General features: G+C 45.7%; 1 protein-coding gene across 1 annotated transcript in view; it reads left to right on the forward strand.

The window, feature by feature from the left end:
* Window positions 1–18243, forward strand: part of LOC147458144 (uncharacterized) — a 33788-nt gene extending 15545 nt beyond the window's left edge. Inside the window, exons 2-3 of the mRNA XM_086511766.1 lie at window positions 17494–17839; window positions 17945–18243. Of these exons, the coding sequence (XP_086367892.1) occupies window positions 17494–17839; window positions 17945–17994 (396 nt within the window). The 3' untranslated portion in view covers window positions 17995–18243. The remainder of the gene's footprint in view (window positions 1–17493; window positions 17840–17944) is intronic.
* The last annotated feature ends 3140 nt before the right edge of the window (window positions 18244–21383 follow it).

The following is a 21383-nucleotide window of genomic DNA, read 5'->3' on the forward strand; positions in this document are numbered from 1 at the left end:
CAAGAAGTCCATAAACCTTGGATTCTGCACCAGCAGCGAAAAGACATTCACTGCGGCAACTAGTTGAGTCATGAACGCATCATCCTCAAGTTGCCCAGTCATAAAGCCCTGTACTACTGGAGGGACATTCACATTGACAGGAGGTACAGACTTACGTAGCCGTGAGCTCTCGCCAATCTCGAAAACCATAGGGATCTCCTGCCTGTCCTTTGAAGAGGAACCCTCTTCCATAATGTCCTTCCCTTTGTCGGCCATAGTGTAATCCCGCGTTCGTGCACTCTGTGTCTTTACCCAAAACAATCCAGGCTCACTCTTTAAGGAAAAAGTGATTGATGTCTCGGCAACGGAACCATGAAACCGGCCCGTGGGGCAGTAGGCATTGGCTTTCACCTGAAATTCTTTACTTTAGACACACACACACACACACACACACACACACACACACACACACACACACACACACACACACACACACACACACACACACACACACACACACACACAGAACGTGCAAATGAAACTTGCGACGGAAATTAACACTTGAATACACGCACGGCTTGGAAGCTAGAATGCCCCGAGCAGACGCCGACAACCTATAGGCCCCAAAATTGGCGCCCCTTTCGGTATTTCTTTATTCTTTAAGAGGGTAAATTACAAAGAAGAGTCCCGGGAATCCTTCACTTGTATCCTGCAAGATACTTCCTGATTTGGCCAAATTTCAGCAGCGTAACAGCCCCAAAACTTGCATGAAACCAATTCCCCTGCTAGAACTCGCTTGCACTGGCATATACCCTCTGATTCCTGCCCAAAAACAGTAAATTCAGCACGCTATATTTACTGGTTTTTGCCCTGTTTTCAGCCCCAAACAGTCCCCTAACTGTCTTCTGGCAGTGGGGCACGATTCCCAAGTGTTCTGGCGTCCGTATGGCTGAAAAACAGTCAAATTACAGCGCATACACAGCGCTGAATTTGCACCTGTACGGTGAGGTTATGACCCTCACCGGTGCCTGCTTTGGAGTAGCAGCTAGCTACCCCTGTTCCTGCTCAAGGAGGCTCTTGCCTCAGCACAAAAGCATGAACCCACACAGCTGTACATCAGTCAAATGAAGAGCCCTCTTGTGAGGCATCACATAACTGCACGTAGGGGAGAGAGAGAGAGTAGTGTGTAGCGTGCAGGGCATCACTCCTGGCACCACACTGTACATAAGAGGGAAAGGAAGCACTCCATAGCTCTTAACCTGTGACAGAGAGCTTCAAAATGAGCCTCCCAGCTATAAATTCAGCGCTACCTCTTCTTTGCATTGGAAAGTGCACAAAAATGTGACACTTGGCGCATTTACAAGCATTTTCTTGTATCGGGTTTGTCGCTTAAACATATCCCAACTGGTCGCCTAGTTGACTTCGCGGCAGAGTTGTAAAGTGTTCCCCTAATCATACCGGAGGTAATGACGCGAACACATTTTACGGCCCAAAATGGCAGTTCCCTAAGTTTTAGGAGATGCTTCCGTTGGGCTCCCACTGGTCTTCTGACCATCTATCCTCATTGGGACTGCATCCAAAAATGCAATGTGGCCCAACTGTCGGATACTTTCTGTTGGTAGTCACACCTTGACTCTAGGCCTTTATTGAGTTCACTTCCTAGTATCCACCAACTTGCTAAGTGCGGCGGGGGGACCTACATGACCTTGCTCTGAGCCTAGACATCCTCTTACTATACGAATTCTAGTGCCGACCACTTCCCGTCTGCGGGTGAAACTACCGTTCACATTGGCCATACAATGTCCGACCGTTTGCTACTTCAAAAAGTGGGTCTCAAAAATAAAACAAAACCCATTTGAAAGAAACCAACAACTAAGGTTAGTAGTTGCCACATCCTTGTGACATAGTTAACAGCTGCCACGTCCCTGTGACACCCAAGGTAAATCGCTCAATTTGTTCTTTGAACGAGATCTTCTTAGATGAAGAGACGGGTAGAAAATAGCTCCAGAATCTCTCGCAATAAGCGTCCACTGTATGCTTTTGGTCATCCAAAGATGGTTCCAAGCAGTTCTTATGTCGCGTTCATACTCTCGAGTCAGCCAAGAAGAAATAAAAAGCCTTTTGAATTTCAGCCATTTAACCGGCACTGTCTTGTTTAATAGAAGCGTGGACCACCAAGTTCGAGCATTTCCGTTAGAGTAAGAGGCAGCCCTCTGAATCTTGGAGATCTCTGAGTAACGCCCTCTTGAGAAAGCTATGTTAAACTGCTGTATAAAAGACAAAGCCTTCGAAGCATCTCTATAACCAGAAAATGTATCAAATTTAATTGACTGTCCACCTTCCTTAAACACTCGTACTTTCTTGCTTTTATCTTCTAGAAAGTCATACTGGTTAGGTTTATTAACATTCTTCTTTTTTTAATAAAAGCTGCTGTCGTCAGAGTTCGAACTATATGAAGACGAGTCCTCTGTAGAACTGTCAACCATGGAGCGAGATTTAGGCTTCTTTGCCTTTTTCTAGCCCTTTCCGAAGTTTTGCTTTTTGTTTCGCTTTTTGCCTTTTCTGCCTTCTTCGTTGGAGTCAGAGGAGCTAGAAGAACTGTAAGAAGAAGAAGAAGAAGAAGAAGAGTTGGGTACTCCTTCAAATCGAACACGCTTCTTCTGCTTTCTTGCCAATGAAAATGTAGACCGACGACCCAAATAACCCGGCAAGTCAGCGCCTTTCTTCTGTTTTTTGTTTTGTTTTTCTGCTTTGTTTTGCGCGTCAAAAAGCTGAGCAATTCGTGCATCAACAACCTCTTCTAATTCTTGCTCTGTATACATCCTTGGAGTAGGAGGTTTCTTCAGGGCCAATTTGAGGGGTGGTTCTGTGGTCTGCCGCCACTAAGCATGCACCTCGTCGAAGGAGGTCTGGCTCATAAATTTTGCAAATTTCGGGTCCTTCACAAAATTTAGCATTATCTTTGTTGCATCGCTGATCAATCGTCAACGCTCCATCTCTTTGATCTCTGCCTAAGTAGGACGAGGCGGGCCGTACTCCTCGCATGAATCTTCGTTGTGAACTCTTCCCGCATCTCGGGATGCAGAGGAAGTCGATTGATCCCTGTCTAAAGCCATAAGTGTTGTGTAAAAAGGATTGGATTTCCGGTAGAAGAGAAACCGGTCGTGCTCTTATACCATTGTAACAGACCTGGACACTCCAAGGCGAGTTTCTACCGCAACACCACAAGAATACACTTCAAAACAGTTCATAGTTCACAATTTATTCGACACTGGCCCCGCAGAGTTTCGTGCCTAGAGATATTGGCCCCAAATATTGGCGCCCCTTTCGGTATTTCTTTTTGTATTAATCTACAACTCAAAGTATAAGCGAGTGGGAGGCTCTCACTCTCAGACTCTGCGTCCAGATGCTCTGAGAAGTGGGAGGCCTGCCCACTTATTTAAAGGTTTACAAGGGGATGCCAAAAGCAGAGCCGCAAAAGCTGAGAATTAAAAGCTTTTAAAATAAAGCATATTCTCTCACAAGCCTTGGGAAGAAATAGAACAAAGCTTTAAATAAGTAAAGCTCCCTCTCTCTCAAGCATGGCGTAGATTCTACGTAATTAAAAGCTACCAGCGGATTTCCGTAAAAAGCGCCGCAAAAAGCGGACATCCGTACAGCCTGCCTCTTGTCAGCTGTTCCGCGTTTTCCTGGGGGGTGTCCGTACTGCCTTGCCACGTGAGCATTTCAGCGTCTGTACAGGGCAGCCACATCATCACTCCTGCCTGCACCTGGGAGTCCTTGCCAGAGGGTGTGTGTACTGGGCAGCCACGTCACTGAGTTGTGACAAGACGTCTCCGCAAGATGCGGATTTTCAAATCTTGTGTCAAGGATGTGAAGTTTGATAACTACACATGATGGAGAGTTATCTCCAAGGCACTGTCTTTCATCAGGCAGGTTTAAGTTGCTTTTGCCAACCGAAACTTCACTGAAAAATCCAAGTTGCATCATGTTGGGATGCATCTCAAGGAGATTGCAAGCAATTGGTGGCTAGCCAAGATTCTGGAAGGTACTCAAGCCACAATCTGGGCTCAATTCAAAGCTGAATTCTATGAACAATTTCTTTCACCTGATTTAAAGGACATTTGGAAGGAATGGGATTGGCTCGCCTAGAAGGAACAAGAGAAAGCCACGGCTCATGTTGACAAGTTTTGGTTGGTTCTTCTGAAATTTACGCCTTTTATGAAGATTTCCGACGAGGAAAAGATGCGAAAGTTTGAAGCAGGTTTTCAACCACCGCTTCGGAAGAGCATGAAGGTGTACCCACACAACACCCTTCAGCGGATGATGGAGTCAGCAATCATTGCCGAGGATTTACATTCCACTGGTATATCCAGACGGATGGAACATAGCACATACCGTGCAAGGCAAAGAGCGGTCTATGATGACCATGGCAACCAAGGCAAAAAGCGTTCCACAGAGGACCCGGATGAGCCTAAGAAGCCAGAGGGTACCGGAAAACGGCTTAAGTATCTCACACCGAACCAAGTACAAACCTTCAAAGAACAAAGAAGGTGTTTCTATTGTGGTGAAAAGGACATATGAAGCCTGACTGTTTGACAGCAACGGTAGGAACAAGCATCTTCGAAGGAGGAACAATCGAAGAAGGAACCCACTCCACCGAGCTTGAATTCCATTCCTGATGTGCAAGGGAATACAGAAACCGAGAAAGGGAAGCGCCAGCTCCTTAAAGGCTAGGGATTTGTGAATAACTAGCGGGTATTGATCCTCTACGACTCTAGATTGACGGACAACTTCATCTCACTAGAAACTGGAGAACGCTTGGGCCTTACTCCGGCTCAGCTTGGAATTCCGGTCACTTCCGGATCGGCATTCGAGGGGTTGACCACCAATGCAAACTCCCGTGCAAGGACAACTCAATCCCCGGATTGGTGAATACAAGGACAGTGAATACTTTTTGATGGCACCTATCGAGGGATGTGATATCATCTTGGGTATGCCATGGCATTACCATATCCAACCGGTCCCTGATTATGTAGAAAAGACCCTCGCTTTTGAGCATGAGGGCAAGAACATTAAAATTTTTGCTGATGCAGGGGATATCTCCATTAAGAAGGAAATAAAGAAGTACGTTTTTGCTTACTTGATTTTCACACGTAAAAGAGATAAAACTAATGAGGGTTCGCTCTCTAGTTTGGAAATTAAACGTTTTCAATTTCTTGAAAATTATAAAGATTGTTTCACAGATACTCTACCAAACAAGCTACCTCCGGAACGTCTGCAAGATCATTGCATTGATCTCGTACCAGGTAGCTCTCCCCCAAACCTACCCCCTTATCGGGTTAGTCTTGCTCAACAAGAGGAAATTTCGAAGCAAGTCAATGAGCTTCTGGAAAAAGGTCTAGTATGACCAAGTACTTCGCCTTACTGCTCTCCAGTTCTACTGGTGTAGAAGAAAGACTGCACGTTTCGAATGTGCATAGATTATCGATCTCTAAACAAGATCACTATCAAGCATCGCTTTCCAATACCCCGGATTGATGATATTCTCGATAAGTTGCACGGAGCAAGCATCTTTAGTCACATTGACTTAAAAAGCGGGTATCATCAGATACGCGTAGCGCTTGAAGATGTCCATAAGACTGCCTTTCGCACAATTTTTGGACTTTATGAATTTTTTGTAATGTCCTGCCACATTCAATGGAATGATGGATCGAATTTTCAGCCCACACCGAGCTTTCACAGGAGTGTTCTTTGATGACATACTCGTCTTGTCAAAGACCGAGGAGGAACATTGGAAGCACTTGGATATAGTGTTTCAGGAATCGCGAAAGCATGAGTTGTATCTGAATACAAAGAAGAGTGAGTTCTTCCTCACTGAGATACACTATCTCGGCCATATAGTCTCTTAAAACCAACGGTGCTAGCAATAGACTCTAATGTACCGCCTGGGCAGCGAACTCTCCCAGCCACGCTCTCATATAGAGCGTAGATGGCCCATATCATCTCCGAAGGTATCCCCAAACTCTGGAGTCGTCGAAAGAGCCTCTCCGGTGGGGAGGTGTGAAATGCTTCGCGGAAATCCACAAAGCAGCAGTAAAGCCTCGTCTTCCGCATCTTTGTCCAATCAATGAGGCAGCGCAGAACGAAGATGTGGTCGATAGTAGAGAAGGTCCGCCTGAACCCTACCTGGTCAGGAGCCCGTAAGCCCTCAACCTCCCCGTAAGAACTAAGCTCAGCCTCAAGAACTGCCCCATATAGCTGGGGCATTGTATGGCCGATCATGATACTCCTTTAATTCCCAGGGTCCAAAGTGTCTCGAGTCTTTTGGATCGGGACAACGGTGTGCCTGATCCACTCCTCTGGGAAGGCTTCCCCTATAGCCCGGTTGAATGCATGTGCAATCCCCCCCCCCCCCCCCCCCCCCCCCCCCCCCCCCCTCTTCATGGTGACTCTCTCATGGTGGCCTCCTCTTGTATGGTGAATAGTGCCACCGAATCCTCTGTGTCGTATGTCTTACACTGATTCCTACCTGTCTTGGCGTTGAAGTCTCCCATAAGGAAGACTTTCCCTAGTGTAGTGTACTCCATAATCTCATCTGACAAGCATGTGGATGGGGATGGTCTCTCCTTCCTCTCCCCTGCTGTCTCTGTGGTAGCGAATCTGGAGCATGAGGGGGCGAAGTAGTAGAGGGCTATGTAGAGAGTCGTGGCCTGTGATAGCTCAAAACGGATCCAGAGGTAACGGGCCTATGGGTCTCGTGCAACAATCTGTATCCTGCTCCTGAATCCCCATCTGAAGAGTACAACCACCCCTCCCGACCCTTGTGGTGGTGTGCTGGTGGGTGCTCTCTCGATGTGAGGACCATAGTTACATGGGATGGCGGGTCGGGGTTAAGAACGGGTACGGGGACGGGACGACAAAAGTCAGGAAACGGGGACGGGGGTCGAGACGGCCAAAAAAAAAAGAAGAGTTTTTTTGGCATTTTTTGACCTTCACACATGCCACACACATAGAGCATCACTTTGACCACAAATTTACACTAAATAGACGAAAGAACATGAGTCATATAGACGCAAATGTGCTAATAAAACATCGAGAAATGAGGACCCCTCCCATCCCCTGCTGTTCCCTCCCGTCCCCTGTCGTCCCCTCCCGTCCGCTGTCGTCCCCTGCCGTCCCCTGGACGTTTTGCCTGCGTTCCTACTTGGCAACCCTTTTTCCGTCCATCCCCACCTGTCCCCGTCCCGGAAATGGGCGTCCCCCGTCCCTAGGGTCCGTCCCCTCCGTCCCCTGTGACTATGGTGAGGACTCCCAATGAATTACGAAAGCCTTGGATCTTTGGTAGACTCCGCTCTGGACTCTCAAGTGTCTCTGTCAGAAGAATGATGTCCCGTCCTCTCATCACCTCCTGAAGTCTCTCTGGGTGTGTCCATAGATCCCTGTTGCAGTTCCAAACCGCGAGGTGGATCTCCTCATGTGTCCCATAGGCCGCGAGTCCCTATCCGATGGTCTTGACATTCACCACGGCAACTAATTGAGTCCTGAACGCATCATCCTCAAGTTGCCAAGTCATAAAGCCTTGTACTACTGGAGGGACATTCACATTGACAGGAGGTACAGACTGACGTAGCCGTGAGCTCTCGCCAATCTCGAAAACCATAGGGATCTCCTGCCTATCCTTTGAAGAGGAACCCTCTTCCATAATGCCCTTCCCTTTGTCGGCCATAGTGTAATCTCGCGTTCCTGCACGCTGTGTCTTTACCCAAAACAATCCAGGCTCACTCTTTAAGGAAAACCTGATTGATGTCCCGGCAACGGAACCATGAAACCGGCCCGTGGGGCGGTAGGCATTGGCTTTCACCCAAAATTCTTTACTTTAGACACACACACACACACACACACACACACACACACACACACACACACAGAGAACGTGCAAAGGAAACCTGCGACGGGAATTAACACTTGAATACACGCACGGCTCGGAAGCTAGAATGCCCCGAGTAGACGCCAACAACTTGTAGGCCCCAAAATTGGCACCCCTTTCGGTATTTCTTTATTCTTTAAGAGGGTAAATTACAAAGAAGAGTCCTGGGAATCCTTCACTTGTATCCTGCAAGATACTTCCTGATTTGGCCAAATTTCAGCAGCATAACAGCCCCAAAACTTGTACGAAACCAATTCCTCTGCTAGAACTCGCTTGCACTGGCGTATACCCTCTGATTCCTGCCCAAAAACAGTAAATTCAGCACGCTGTATTTACTGGTTTTTGCCCTGTTTTCTGCCCCAAACAGTCCCCTAACTGTCTTTTGGCAGTGGGGCACGATTCCCAAGTGTTCTGGCGTCCGTATTGCTGAAAAACAGTCAAATTACAGCGCATACACAGCGCTGAATTTGCACCTGTACGGTGAGGTTATGACCCTCACCGGTGCCTGCTTTGGAGTAGCAGCTAGCTACCCCTTTTTCTGCTCATGGAGGCTCTTGCCTCAGCACAAAAGCATGAACCCACACAGCTGTACATCAGTCAAATGAAGAGCCCTCTTGTGGGACATCACATAACTGCACGTAGGGAGAGAGAGAGCAGTATGTAGCGTTCAGGGCATCACTCCTAGCACCACATTGTACATAAGAGGGAAAGGAAGCACTCCATAGCTCTTAACCTGTGATAGAGAGCTTCAAAATGAGCCTCCGAGCTATAAATTCAGCGCTACCTCTTCTTTGCATTGGAAAGTGCACAAAAATGTGACACTTGGCGCATTTACAAGCATTTTCCCGTTTCGGGTTGCCGCTTAAAAATATCCCAACTGGTCGCCCAGTTGACTTCGCGGCAGAGTTGTAAAGTGTTCCCCTAATCATACCGGAGGTAATGATGCGAACACATTTTACGGCCCAAAATAGCAGTTCCCTAAATTTCAGGAGATGCTTCCATTGGGCTCCCATTGGTCTTCTGACCATCTATCCTCATTGGGACCGCATCCAAAAATGCAATGTGGCCCAACTGTCGGATACTTTCTGTTGGTAGTCACACCTTGACTCTAGGCCATTATTGAGTTCACTTCCTAGTATCCACCAACTTGCTAAGTGTGACGGGGGGACCTACATGACCTTGCTCTGAGCCTAGACATCCTCTTACTATACGAATTCCAGTGCCGACCACTTCACGTCTGCGGGTGAAACTACCGTTCACATTGGCCATAAATGTCCGACTGTTTGCTACTTCAAAAAGAGGGTCTCCAAAATAAAACAAAGCCCATTGGAAAGAAACCAACAACTAAGGTTAGCAGTTGCCACATCCTTGTGACATAGTTAACAGCTGCCACGTCCCTGTGACACCCAAGGTAAACCGCTCAATCTGTTCTTTGAACGAGATCATCTTAAATGAAGAGGCGGGTAGAAAAGAGCTCCAGAATCTCTCGCAATAAGCGTCCACTGTATGCTTTTGGTCATCCAAAGATGGTTCCAAGCAGTTCGTATGTCGCGTTCATACTCTCGAGTCAGTTGAGAAGAAATAAAAAGCCTTTTGAATTTCAGCCATTTAACCGGCACTGTGTTGTTTAATAGAAGCGCGGACCACCAAGTTCGAGCATTTCCCTTAGAGTAAGAGGCAGCCCTCCGAATCTTGGAGTGCTCTGAGTAACGCCCTCCTGAGAAAGCTATGTTAAACTGCTGTATAAAAGACAAGCCTTCGAAGCATCTCTATAACCAGAAAATGTATCAAATTTAATTGACTGTCCACCTTCCTTAAACACTCTTACTTTCTTGCTTTTGTCTTCTAGAAAGTCATACTGGTTAGGTTTATTAACATTCTTCTTCTTTGAATAAAAGCTGCTGTCGTCAGAGTCCGAACTATATGAAGACGAGTCCTCTGTAGAACTGTCAACCACGGGGCGAGATTTAGGCTTCTTTGCCTTTTTCTAGCCCTTTCTGAAGCTTTGCTTTTTGTTTCGCTTTTTGCCTTTTCTGCCTTCTTCGTTCGAGTCAGAGGAGCTAGAAGAATTGTAAGAAGAAGAAGAAGAAGAAGAAGAAGAAGAATTGGGTACTCCTTCAAATCGAACAAGCACAAAGGACCCGGATGAGCCACAAAGAAGGTGTTTCTATTGTGGTGAAAAAGGACATATGAAGCCCGACTGCCTTGTTCGACAGCAACGGCAGGAACAAGCATCTTCGAAGAACGAACAATCGAAGATGGAACCCGCTCCACCGAGCTTGAATTTCATTCGTGATGTGCAAGGGAATATAGAAACCGAGAAAGGGAAGCGCCAGCTCCTTAAAGGTTGGGGATCTGTGAATAACCAGCGGGTGTTGATCCTCTCTGACCCTAGATTCACGGACAACTTCATCTCACTAGAAACTGCAGAACGCTTGGGCCTTACACAGGCTCAGCTTGGATCTCCGATCACTTCCGGATCGGCATTCGAGGGGTTGACCACCAATGCAAACTCCCGTGCAAGGACAACTCAATCCTCGGATTGGTGAATACAAGGACAACGAATGCTTTTTGATGGCACCTATCGAGGGATGTGATATCATCTTGGATATGCCATGCCATTACCATATCCAACCTGTCCCTGATTATGTAGAAAAGACCCTCGCTTTTGAGCATGAGGGTAAGAACATTAAAATTTTTGCTGATGCAGGGGATATCTCCATTAAGAAGGAAATAAAGAAGTGCGTTTTTGCTTACTTGATTTTCGCACGTAAAAGAGATAAAACTAATGAGGGTTCGCTCTCTAGTTTGGAAATTTAACGTTTTCAATTTCTTGAAAATTATAAAGATTGTTTCACAGATACTCTACCAAACAAGCTACCTTCGGAACGTCTGCAAGATCATTGCATTGATCTCGTACCAGGTAGCTCTCTCCCAAACCTACCCCCTTATCGGGTTAGTCTTGCTCAACAAGAGGAAATTTTGAAGCAAGTCAATGAGCTTCTGGAAAAAGGTCTAGTATGACCAAGTACTTCGCCTTACTGCTCTCCAGTTCTACAGGTGTAGAAGAAAGACGGCACGTTTCGAATGTGCATAGATTATCGATCTCTAAACAAGATCACTATCAAGAATCGCTTTCCAATACCCCGGATTGATGATATTCTTGATAAGTTGCAAGGAGCAAGCATCTTTAGTCACATTGACTTAAAAAGCGGGTATCATCAGATACGCGTAGCGCTTGAAGATGTCCATAAGACTGCCTTTTGCACAATTTTTGGACTTTATGAATTTTTGGTAACGCTCCTGCCACATTTATTCGAATGATGGATCGAATTTTCAGCCCACATCGAGCTTTCACAGGAGTGTTCTTTGATGACATACTCGTCTTTTCAAAGACCGAGGAGGAACATTGGAAGCACTTGGATATAGTGTTTCAGGAATCGCAAAAGCATGAGTTGCATATGAATGCAAAGAAGAGGGAGTTCTTCCTCACTGAGATACACTATCTGGGCCATATAGTCTCACAAAACCAAGTGAAAATGGATCCAACAAAGATCCGAGTCGTGCAAGATTGGCCAACTCCCACTACGGTACATGATGTTCGAAGTTTTTTTGCGATTGTGTTCTTATTATCGGAGGTTTATCCGAGGCTTTGCTCAAGTAGCAGGACCACTTCATGACCTAACAAGGAAAAAGATCCCTTTCAGGTGGGGATCGAGACAACAAGGTGCCTTTGGTAGCCTAAAGTACCTATTAAGCCATGGACCTATTTTGATAGTGCCAGACTTAAGGAAACCATTCAAGGTTCACTGCAATGCTTCAGGTGATTGCATCGGTGCAATGCTTAAGCAAGAAGCCCATGCAGTGGCTTATGAAAGTAGACTTAAGGATGCAGAATTGCATGCCTTGATCTACGATAAGGAACTTATGGCTGTGATCCACGCATTGTCTACCTGGAAGCATTATCTTCTAGGAGCGGATTTTGTGATCAAAACCGATCACCAGAGTTTGCGGTATTTTCTTACGGAATGGAAATTATCTGAGAAGCAAACGAGATGGGCCAACTTTTTGTCCATGTTTCACTGCCAGATGCTCCATACAGTTGGGAGTAAGAATATGGTTGCAGACGCATTGTCTAGACGGCCTAGGGTGAACGCAGTTACTTCTGTGTATCACCAAGGACTGGAATCGCTTCCAGAGTTGTATCCGAATGACCCATACTTCTCCTCCACTAGGAATATATTACAGAACAACGAAGAGGATGAATATCCCTATTCTATTCGGGATGGTTACCTCTATCATCACCAAGCAATTTGCGTGGCAGAACCATTGAGAAAGAAAATCATGGAAGAAGCACATGCTTCAACATATGTGGATCATCGGAGAATTCTCCCTACGACCTTAGCATTGGAAATATATTTCTTTTAGCCAAGCCTTAAAGCAGACATTGATCAATATGTCAGGGAATGCTTGGTTTGGCAAAAAGTAAAGTATGATCGGCATAAGACGCCTCGGTTACTCCAACCTTTACCTGTTGGGAGAGTATTGCCATGGATTTTATTATGGATCTCCCAAAGACTCAAATTGGAAATGATGCGATCTGGACCATCGTGGACAGATTTAACAAGCAAGCTCACTTTATTCCACTCAAGAAAACAATCAAAGCAGACCATATGGCTAGAATTTTTCTAGCACAGATCTTTAAGCATCATGGGTTGTCCGTGAGTGATCGAGATCCTTGCATGACATGCAACTTTTGGCGTGCCTTGTTTGATAACCTTGGCACAAAGTTGAATTTTTCTTTTGCATATTATCCTCAAATGGATGGGTAGAGTGAGATCGCTAATTCCACAGTATTGGATAAGCTGAAATCTTATGTGTCAGAAAGACAGTCTAACTGTGAGAAGTATTTGCCCCTTGTTGAGTACGCGTATAACAATACCGTGCATTTGTCCACGGGGAAAGCACCTTTTGAGATTCTCTATGGTAAGCCTTTGCTTCCATCGATCCTTGTCACTAAGGATAATATTTTCGTAGCAGATGAGTTTGTTCGGGATTTGGACACGGCCTACGGGCAAGTTAAGAGAGCAATTTTGCGCTCTCAGGAAAAACATAAGAAAGCTGCAAACAAGCACAGAAGGAATCTAGACTTAACGGTTAGTCAATTAGTCTTACTCAAGTTGAGAAGGCAAGACTAAAGAAACAAGCGACTCATAAAGGGAAAGTGGTAAAACTTTCCAATCGCTATTATGGGCTGTTTAACATAATTGACCAAGTGAACGACGTGACGTTCCGATTAGACTTACCATCTAAGTTCCATGTTAGTTTACTCCGGGCATATGTGGGACCTTCTCCAAGTCAGCTTGTTGTTGAGGAACCTCCCGAGGTTGAGAAATACTCCAACCGGAGCAGATCAGGAGCGGCCACTTAAGGAGCGGGAAGATTACACGAAAGTGGGATAGCAAGCACTGCCTTGATAATGTTTGACGGCACTGTGTGCTTACCTTGAAACATGCGAGAAATCATATAGATCTGTGGTCTCTCAAATCGTGCCCATTGGCTATCTGTCAGGGTGCCCTTACTGTTGCTGCATACATCAGGGTGGAGTGACTAATGTGTCGAATAGCCACCCCTTTGTGCGAGGCTCCCGAAAGTGTGCTCGAAGGCCACTCCGCTCTAATCTAGCATGGCAAGTGCTGAATATCCTCTGGTGAGTCTGTCAATGGCGGCCTGTGCCATGGAGAAGGGCCCATGTCTGCTGGTGAATGTGACTCCCAGGTAGATGTAGGAGGTGACCACCTCTACTGGTCCTCCTGCTACTGTAAATATGGCTGCTCATCGAACTGCTCTGGAGTTGTGGAAGATTATGATCTTGGTTTTCCCAAGATTCACTATGAGTTCCCTGTCTATACAAAACTCATCCAAAGCTCTCAGATGGGTCTATAGGCCCTCTGGTGACTCTGAAATCAGTAAAATGTCCTCAACATATAGCATAATCTGGACTGTCTAGGTCTGCACCTGCCCCTCTTGCTCGTAGGATGTGGTCGGAGATCTCGTCGATGTAGAGTCGAAGAGGGTTGGGGAGAGGGGACATCCTTGCTTAACACCAATGGTGCTAGACTCTGACGTACCTAGTGCGCAACGAACTCTCCCAATCACTCTCTCATAGAGAGAGTAGATGGCCCATATCATCTCCGAAGGTATCCCCAAACTTTGGAGTCGTTGAAAGTGCCTCTTCCTGGGACGATGTCAAATGCTTTGCGGAAATCCACAAAGCAACAGTAAAGCCTCTTCTTCCGCACCTTTGTCACATCAATGAGGCAGCGCAGACTGAAGATGTGGTTGATAGTAGAGAAGGTTTGCTTAAACCGTGCGTGGCCAGGAGCCCGTAGGGCCTTAGCCTCCCCCACCTCGATCTCTAGCTTGTATTGCCACTGTGAGCTGTGTGGCATGTGGGTGTCCATATAGCATGGTCGCTATATGAACTCATCCTCCAGTATGGTAAGAAAATGGTCTTTGTAGTGTGATATCTTCGTTCGGAGGGGGGATGTGATCCAAGTTTGTCTGATATAGAGCTGCGAGAGATCCTGTCGCATGACTATGTTTCTCTCACTCCGCGAGAGATGACGCTGGGGGGAGTCGGGGTCGTGCTGGAAAGGTGGCAAATTCTCCAGGTCAAGGTCGTGTGCTCCGAACCATGCTCTAATTCGTGTGTACCATGCTCTGTCGTATCCGGTCTCTAATATCTGTATATCTGACTTAAATGCTCGTCGTGTGGGATTCTGTCAGTGGCGGCCTGTGCCATGGAGAAGGGCCCCTGAATGTGACTCCCAGGTAGATGTAGGAGGTGACCACCTCTATTGGTCCTCTTGTTGCTGTAAATGTGGCTGCTCGTCGAATTGCTTTGGAGGTGTGGAAGATCATGATCTTGGTTTTCCCAAGATTCACTGTGAGTCCCATGTTTATACAAAACTCATCCAAAGCATTCAAATGGCTGTGTTGGCCCTCTGGTGACTCTGAAAACAGTAAAATGTCATCAGCATATAGCATAATGTGGACTGTGGTACTTGCTAGGTCCGCTCATGCCCCTCTTGCTCATAGGATGTAGTCAGAGATCTCGTCGATGTAGAGTCCGAAGAGGGTAGGGGAGAGGGGACATCCTTGCTTAACACCAACGGTGCTAGCAATAGACTCTAACGTATTGCCTGGGCAGCAAACTCTCCCAGCCACGCTCTCATAGAGAGCGTAGATGGCCCATATCATCTCCGAAGGTATCCCCAAACTCTGGAGTCGTCGAAAGAGCCTCTCCGGTGGGGAGGTGTCAAATGCTTTGCGGAAATCCACAAAGCAGCAGTAAAGCCTCGTCTTCCGCACCTTTGTCCAATCAATGAGGCAGCGCAGAACGAAGATGTGGTCGATAGTAGAGAAGGTCCGCCTGAACCCTACCTGGCGAGGAGCCCGTAGGCCCTCAGCCTCCCCGTAAGAACTAAGCTCAGCCTCAAGAACTACCCCATATAGTTTGGGCATTGTAGCTGATCATGATACTCCTTTAATTCCCAGGGTCCAAAGTGTCTCAAGTCTTTTGGATCGGGACAACGGTGTGCCTGGTCCACTCCTCTGGGAAGGCTTCCCCTATAGCCTGGTTGAATGCATGTGCAATCCCCCCCCCCCCCCCCCGGAGTGCAACTCCATGTGGTATGCATGTCAGTCCTTTTGAAGTAGGCCATTGTGCCATCCCGTTATAAATAACGAGACAATGCTGGGAGCCTAATCTGAGCAAATGGTGGCTGTACTCTGTGGTGCGAGCTGTGTTTGCTCTCTCATGGTGGCCTCCTCTTGTATGGTGAATAGTGCCACCGAGTCCTCTGTGTCATATGTCTTACACTGATTCCTACCTGCCTTGGCGTTGAAGTCTCTCATAAGGAAGACTTTCCCTAGTGTAGTGTACTCCATAATCTCATCTGACAAGCATGTAGATATTGGGCTCTTCTCCCTCTCCCCTGCTGTCTCTGTGGTAGCGAATCTGGAGCCTGAGGGGGCGAAGTCGTAGAGGGCGATGTAGGTAGTCGTGGCTTGTGATAGCTCAAAACGGATCCAGAGGTAATGGGCTTGTGGGTCTCGTGCAACATTTCTGTGTCCTGCTCCGGAATCCCCATATGAAGAGTACAACCACCCCTCCCGACCCTTGTGGTGGTGTGCTGGTTGGTGCTCTCTCGATGTGAGGACTCCCAATGAATTACGAAAGCCTTGGATCTTTGGTAGACTCCGCTCTGGACTCTCAAGTGTCTGTCAGAAGAATGATGTCCCGTCCTCTCATCACCTCCTGAAGTCTCTCTGGGTGTGTCCATAGATCCTTGTTTTAGTTTCAAACCGCGAGGTGGATCTCCTCTCATGCGTCCCATAGGCCACGAGTCCCTATGCGATGGTCTTGCCATCAATGATGACCCTACCATTTCGGTATACCGCCTTCTTCCCTTCTTTACGAGCTTTCTTGACTCTAGGCATGCATGCTCGGCAGTGGTCCTGTTGCATCTTGGTGAGGCCGTCCTCAAGATATAGGGGGCCCCTCGAGTGCTCTCAGGATAACCCTGTTTTGGATGAAGGATGTTGGAGACTCTCGGAAGTGAATTGGAGGATGAGGGCTCTTTTTTGTGGATCTTTGCCGGCTCTCCAAGCTTTGGAGAAGGGTGACTCCTCGTCTTCTTTGTACCCGAGCTTCATGCATAGGGCTTTCCTATCACTCTCGGGTGTGGACCCCTCCTCTTCTTTGATGCTAGTCGCTTGTACATTGAGGCGGCAGGCTTGTCGCATCTTCTCTTCCTCAATGGTTGTGTGTATGATGAGCGCTTCAAACTACTTCAACCCATCCTTCCTTGGTAGCCTCCAATTTGTCGTCGATGCTTGCCGTGAGAGCTTCGGTGATCTCATCTTTGAGGGCTTCCTTGGCTTCTGCTTTGATCTCTCCTTCTTCCGGGGTGAGGGATGCGATAGAAGCACGGAGGAGGTTGATTTGCTCCTTAAGCTCTTCTTTTTCTTTCTTCCATTCTTCTTTCTCCTCCTCTCTCTTCTCCTCTAACTTCTCCTTCTTCCATGCTTCTCTCTCTCCTTCTCCTTCTTCCATGCTTCTCCTCCAACTTCTCCTTCTTCCATTCTTCTTTCTCCTTCTCTCTCTTCTCATCTGGCTTGTTCGTCTCCGGCGCTTGGTCGTCTCCTCCTTCGAAGCGTTCTTCGGCATGTCAGCACTTTGGGGGGGGGGGGGGGGTTTCAATGTGGTATGCTCATGGGGAGAGTGTGTGTGTGTGTGTGTTTTTGGGGGGGGGGGATTAGGGTTTACTGGTGCAGGGGGGTGGTGTGCAGGTGCAACACACAGCAGCAGCAGCAGGGCAGCGTGCAGGTGCTTCAGCAAGGCAGCATGCAGGTGCTTCAGCAGGGCAGCGTGCAGGTGGAGTGCCCAGCAGCAAGCAGCGCGCAGTTGCAGCAGCAGGGCAGTGTGCAGACACAGAGAGAGAGAGAGAGAGAGAGAGAGAGAGAGAGAGAGAGAGAGAGAGAGAGAGAGAGATTATTTAACAAAAATTTGTTTGTAGGTACGGGGCATCATAAAAATGTTTATTAGTAAACAAGGAGTGCAAGGCGATCCAACAAAAAAAAATCAGGTTGAGTACTTAAAAGATATATGGGAAAAGATTATATTAAGCAATAAAAGGTTTCGAGATTGCCTTCATAATAAGTTTCCAGAGGCATCAAGGGAAGATATAATAATCCTTCTCTGCAAAACCCAAGACTTGTTTAACCAGTACCATCATGCTATGGTGAATGTCGGAGATAGGTTCCTTATTGATGAAAAAGATCTTCTTGATCCTCGTGTCAAGGAGATCATTACTTGCATGGCACATGAGGTTCACATAAAGGTGGAGTTTCTTGCAGCAGCAGGTAATCTCTCTCTCTCTCTCTCTCTCTCTCTCTCACACACACACACACACACACACACACACACACATATGTGTGTGAATAAGAAGAGGAAATGTTGATATGCAGGTGAAGGTATCAATGCAAGTGATGGTACCAATGCAAGTGATGTTCCATAGGAGCGGATGGTTAACAGTCTATATGTTGCTTATAGCTAGGTTCCCCTCTATTCTCGGTACCTTTTGCTATAATCCAAAAGCTTCATCGAACCAGCATAACATGCTTTTCTAAACTCTATTATGCTGCTGTTGTTTTGTGAATTCTAAACCTCTGTCCCCACCCAACATCTCGGCTCTTTGTGTCACAAATAGTGTGTGCTGTGCACAATTTGCCATGCTTTGATGAGAATATATGGAATGCTTGTTGGATTTCTTGCTTAACTGTACTAGTAAGTGCAAGTGCTGTATTGATTAGCATAATCATTCTTTTGGCATTGTTAAGCTTTTCTTATGCTTATGGTACTGTGTGTTTGCCAAAGATTGCTTGCTTACCCCAACGATAGAAACCTCTGCGTTCTTGTAAGCCAATAGCACAACAGGCTTGCAGATGTACTTTCTACACAAAACCTCATAATATTGCAAGTATAGAGTAGTTCTCTTGTTTTATTTTCATTACATCTAAGGAATGTTTACAAATTGGGAGTGCTTGATCATGAAGCGGGTCTACCGGTTTCAATCCTGTCTAGAGCTTTTTTGGATTTTATTAGATTTTCACAGTTTTATGATACTATATATGTACAAAATGTATTTATATATATATCGACGATGGAGGGTGCGGGCGAAGATGTATTTTCACCCCCCCCCCCCTCCCCCCATCGTCTAGGGTCTGCTACTTTGCGTTAGTGACCTTGCATTTCATGCTACTCTTATTGAGTTGTATGGAGGGGCCCTTGCTCATGAGGAAAAGAATGAGCTATTCATTCTACAATAACTTGATATGCTATGGTTTAAGCTTTACTCTATGGCGTGCAAGCACCCTCAAGCGGTTGTGACGCGGCTTCGTGAGTTCTCTAGGAGCTTAACAACCATCACTTTAGCGGATGAATGAGGTCACAAGTATTGGTTGGAGCAATCACCTAATGTGATGAGGTGCTTCATGAATGCTCATGAAAAGACATTGCGCAATGACCCTTTGTTGCGACAACGCAAGATTCATCTTCTACACAACTACTCCGATGTTTGAATGTCATCTTCAAGAGAGACTTGTAGCTCTCTTTTACATGCCGACCTTGATGAAGAAGAGCAAGAAATAGCTGTTCAAAGCTTCACCCCCTTCAATCCTCAACTCAACCTCCACAGGAAATCTTTTGAAACTTATAATGACCCATTTATACCTTGTCGGTTCTTGGAAGTACTCTTGGGAGATGCCCGACAATTTTACACTTGTGGCACCCAACGTTTTGTCCTTACCCTTCTCAATAGCATAAAGAAAGAAGCCATGAAAGCTTGTTCACAACAGGTCGTTGATTCTAACTCTTCCAACATCATTGAGAACTCTCTCATGGCTACCATTTCTATCTTGCTTTGAGAACAATACATGCAAGGCATCTTATGGGTGTGTTATTGGGGTTAAAGGGGTCATCTCCACTCAGGCTCTAATTATACCACACAAATATGGAATATTCATAAGCACTTCTTAAAATGTGGATGTGAACTTATTGGCCAAGGTGATTAGTGTAAAGATGGCTATGTGTTATGTTTTGATCACGATATTTGGATGATTCTAAGTCATCTACCCTTTTTCTTCCCAAGCTTCTCTCTAAAGAAATCGACTATCTTCTCTTTGAGTTGGATCTCAAAGGAGGCAAGGGAGGCTTTAAAAGTCCTTGTACACTTCTTCCATAGGGAGAGGTGAAAAGAAGCTATAAAATTCTCGGTTCTCTTCAATCAAGTTCCTCCGTCAGCTAACAGAAACTTGGAAGTACACAAGTCTATCATGCAGGCCATCACTCCTAGGAGAGAAGCACAGGACAACCGTAAGTGTGCTGGAGGAGATAACAACAAACAAGCTCGAGGAAGAGGAATGCATTTTATACCTCAATGCTCCTCCAATTCAACTCAATCCCCTAGGAAAAGTTACGCCCACCCTTTGAGTTACCTAGGAGTTGTCGCACTCCTCAATCCACGTCCACCTTCCCTATAATTCTCACCCAACCTTCCCTTTCTCCCTTTTGTTCGCGCTCTTTTCAACCCCAATTGCGCCACTACTACTCAATCACTAACATGTGATTGATACAGGTTGCGAGGGATTGCCATGGACATCTACATTTAGTTCCAAGCGTGAAAAACATAGGTTTTTTCTTTGACAATTCACATTGTTAAACCTCAAAGCTTTCTTTGGTATGTTCTTTTTTGGCTTAAGCATTAGCACAACTCACTCTTGGAATGATTGTATCTTTTGTTTGTCATTTAATGTCCCCCTAAAATTTAGCATCTGTAATGTAAAGTATGTTTTTACATCAGATCGTTTAAATCATTGCTCTTGTTCTCTTGATTTGGTTGGTTTTGACTCCTTTCATGGGCATGTTTTAAACACCTCACTTGAAGGTTGCATGGATCCATATCTTGCTCGGATGTGTAGAAATGGCTTGGGTCATATTATAACAAAATCACCCAACTTCCCCCAAGCTTTTATTGACTTACTCAAAGCATTTGATGCCATTGTGACACTCGGGTTTATTATTCTTCTTGATCATCTCTCTCTTCATATCGCCGGTAAGTTATCGTATGATTAATGTCTTAATTACTTACCAATTAAAAGACAACACAACACTTACGGTGATTTCTTACAAGAAATTGAGGAAATCGAAAAAAAGTACTTTATCACTAGCATAGATAAAACGGCAAACAATCCAATTCTAATTTGCAAAAAGTTTGTCTCTGATGAAGCACTTAAGCGCTTTACAAGGTTTGGAATTCGAACCCTCTCAATTAGATATTAAACACACGCTTGATTCTATCTATGCTTTTTTAACTTCACATTTTTCTCCTCTACACAGATCCCTACCTTACTTAACTGCCATCTACAAGCTCCATAAGGCATCTTTTAGATGGATCACTTGTGGACTATCGTGTTGAGATTTCTTTACTCATGGCATGCTTGTTAAAAAGAATGCCTTCCCACTCTAAAATCTAGAGCAAGGAATCTTAACCAGAAAGCTATCCTTTGTCATAATATATACCTCCATCTTGGTGGATTGTAGATTCTTGCATTCTCAACCTCCAAAAAATACATCCACTCTATGCTCAGGAGATGTAAAGAAGTGCTATGTAAACATACTTCATTTAGGGGAAAATGGATTGATTTCCTACATCAACAAACTCATAAACTATACCTTTTTAGCAAAGCAAGAAGAATTCATCTCTTTTGGAAAGCTATTCTCCATATGCATGGAAGGTTCTTGGTCAAATCATCGTTACAAATTAGGTTTTTCCTTTATGATAAAAGGGGTATTAGAGCTTAATACTTGGCTCATCATAAACATGTTTGTACAATGTTTTGGGTTGGG

Source organism: Adiantum capillus-veneris, chromosome 5 (assembly GCF_014529385.1).
Source record: "Adiantum capillus-veneris isolate H3 chromosome 5, ASM1452938v2, whole genome shotgun sequence".
Taxonomy (NCBI): Eukaryota; Viridiplantae; Streptophyta; class Polypodiopsida; order Polypodiales; family Pteridaceae; genus Adiantum; species Adiantum capillus-veneris.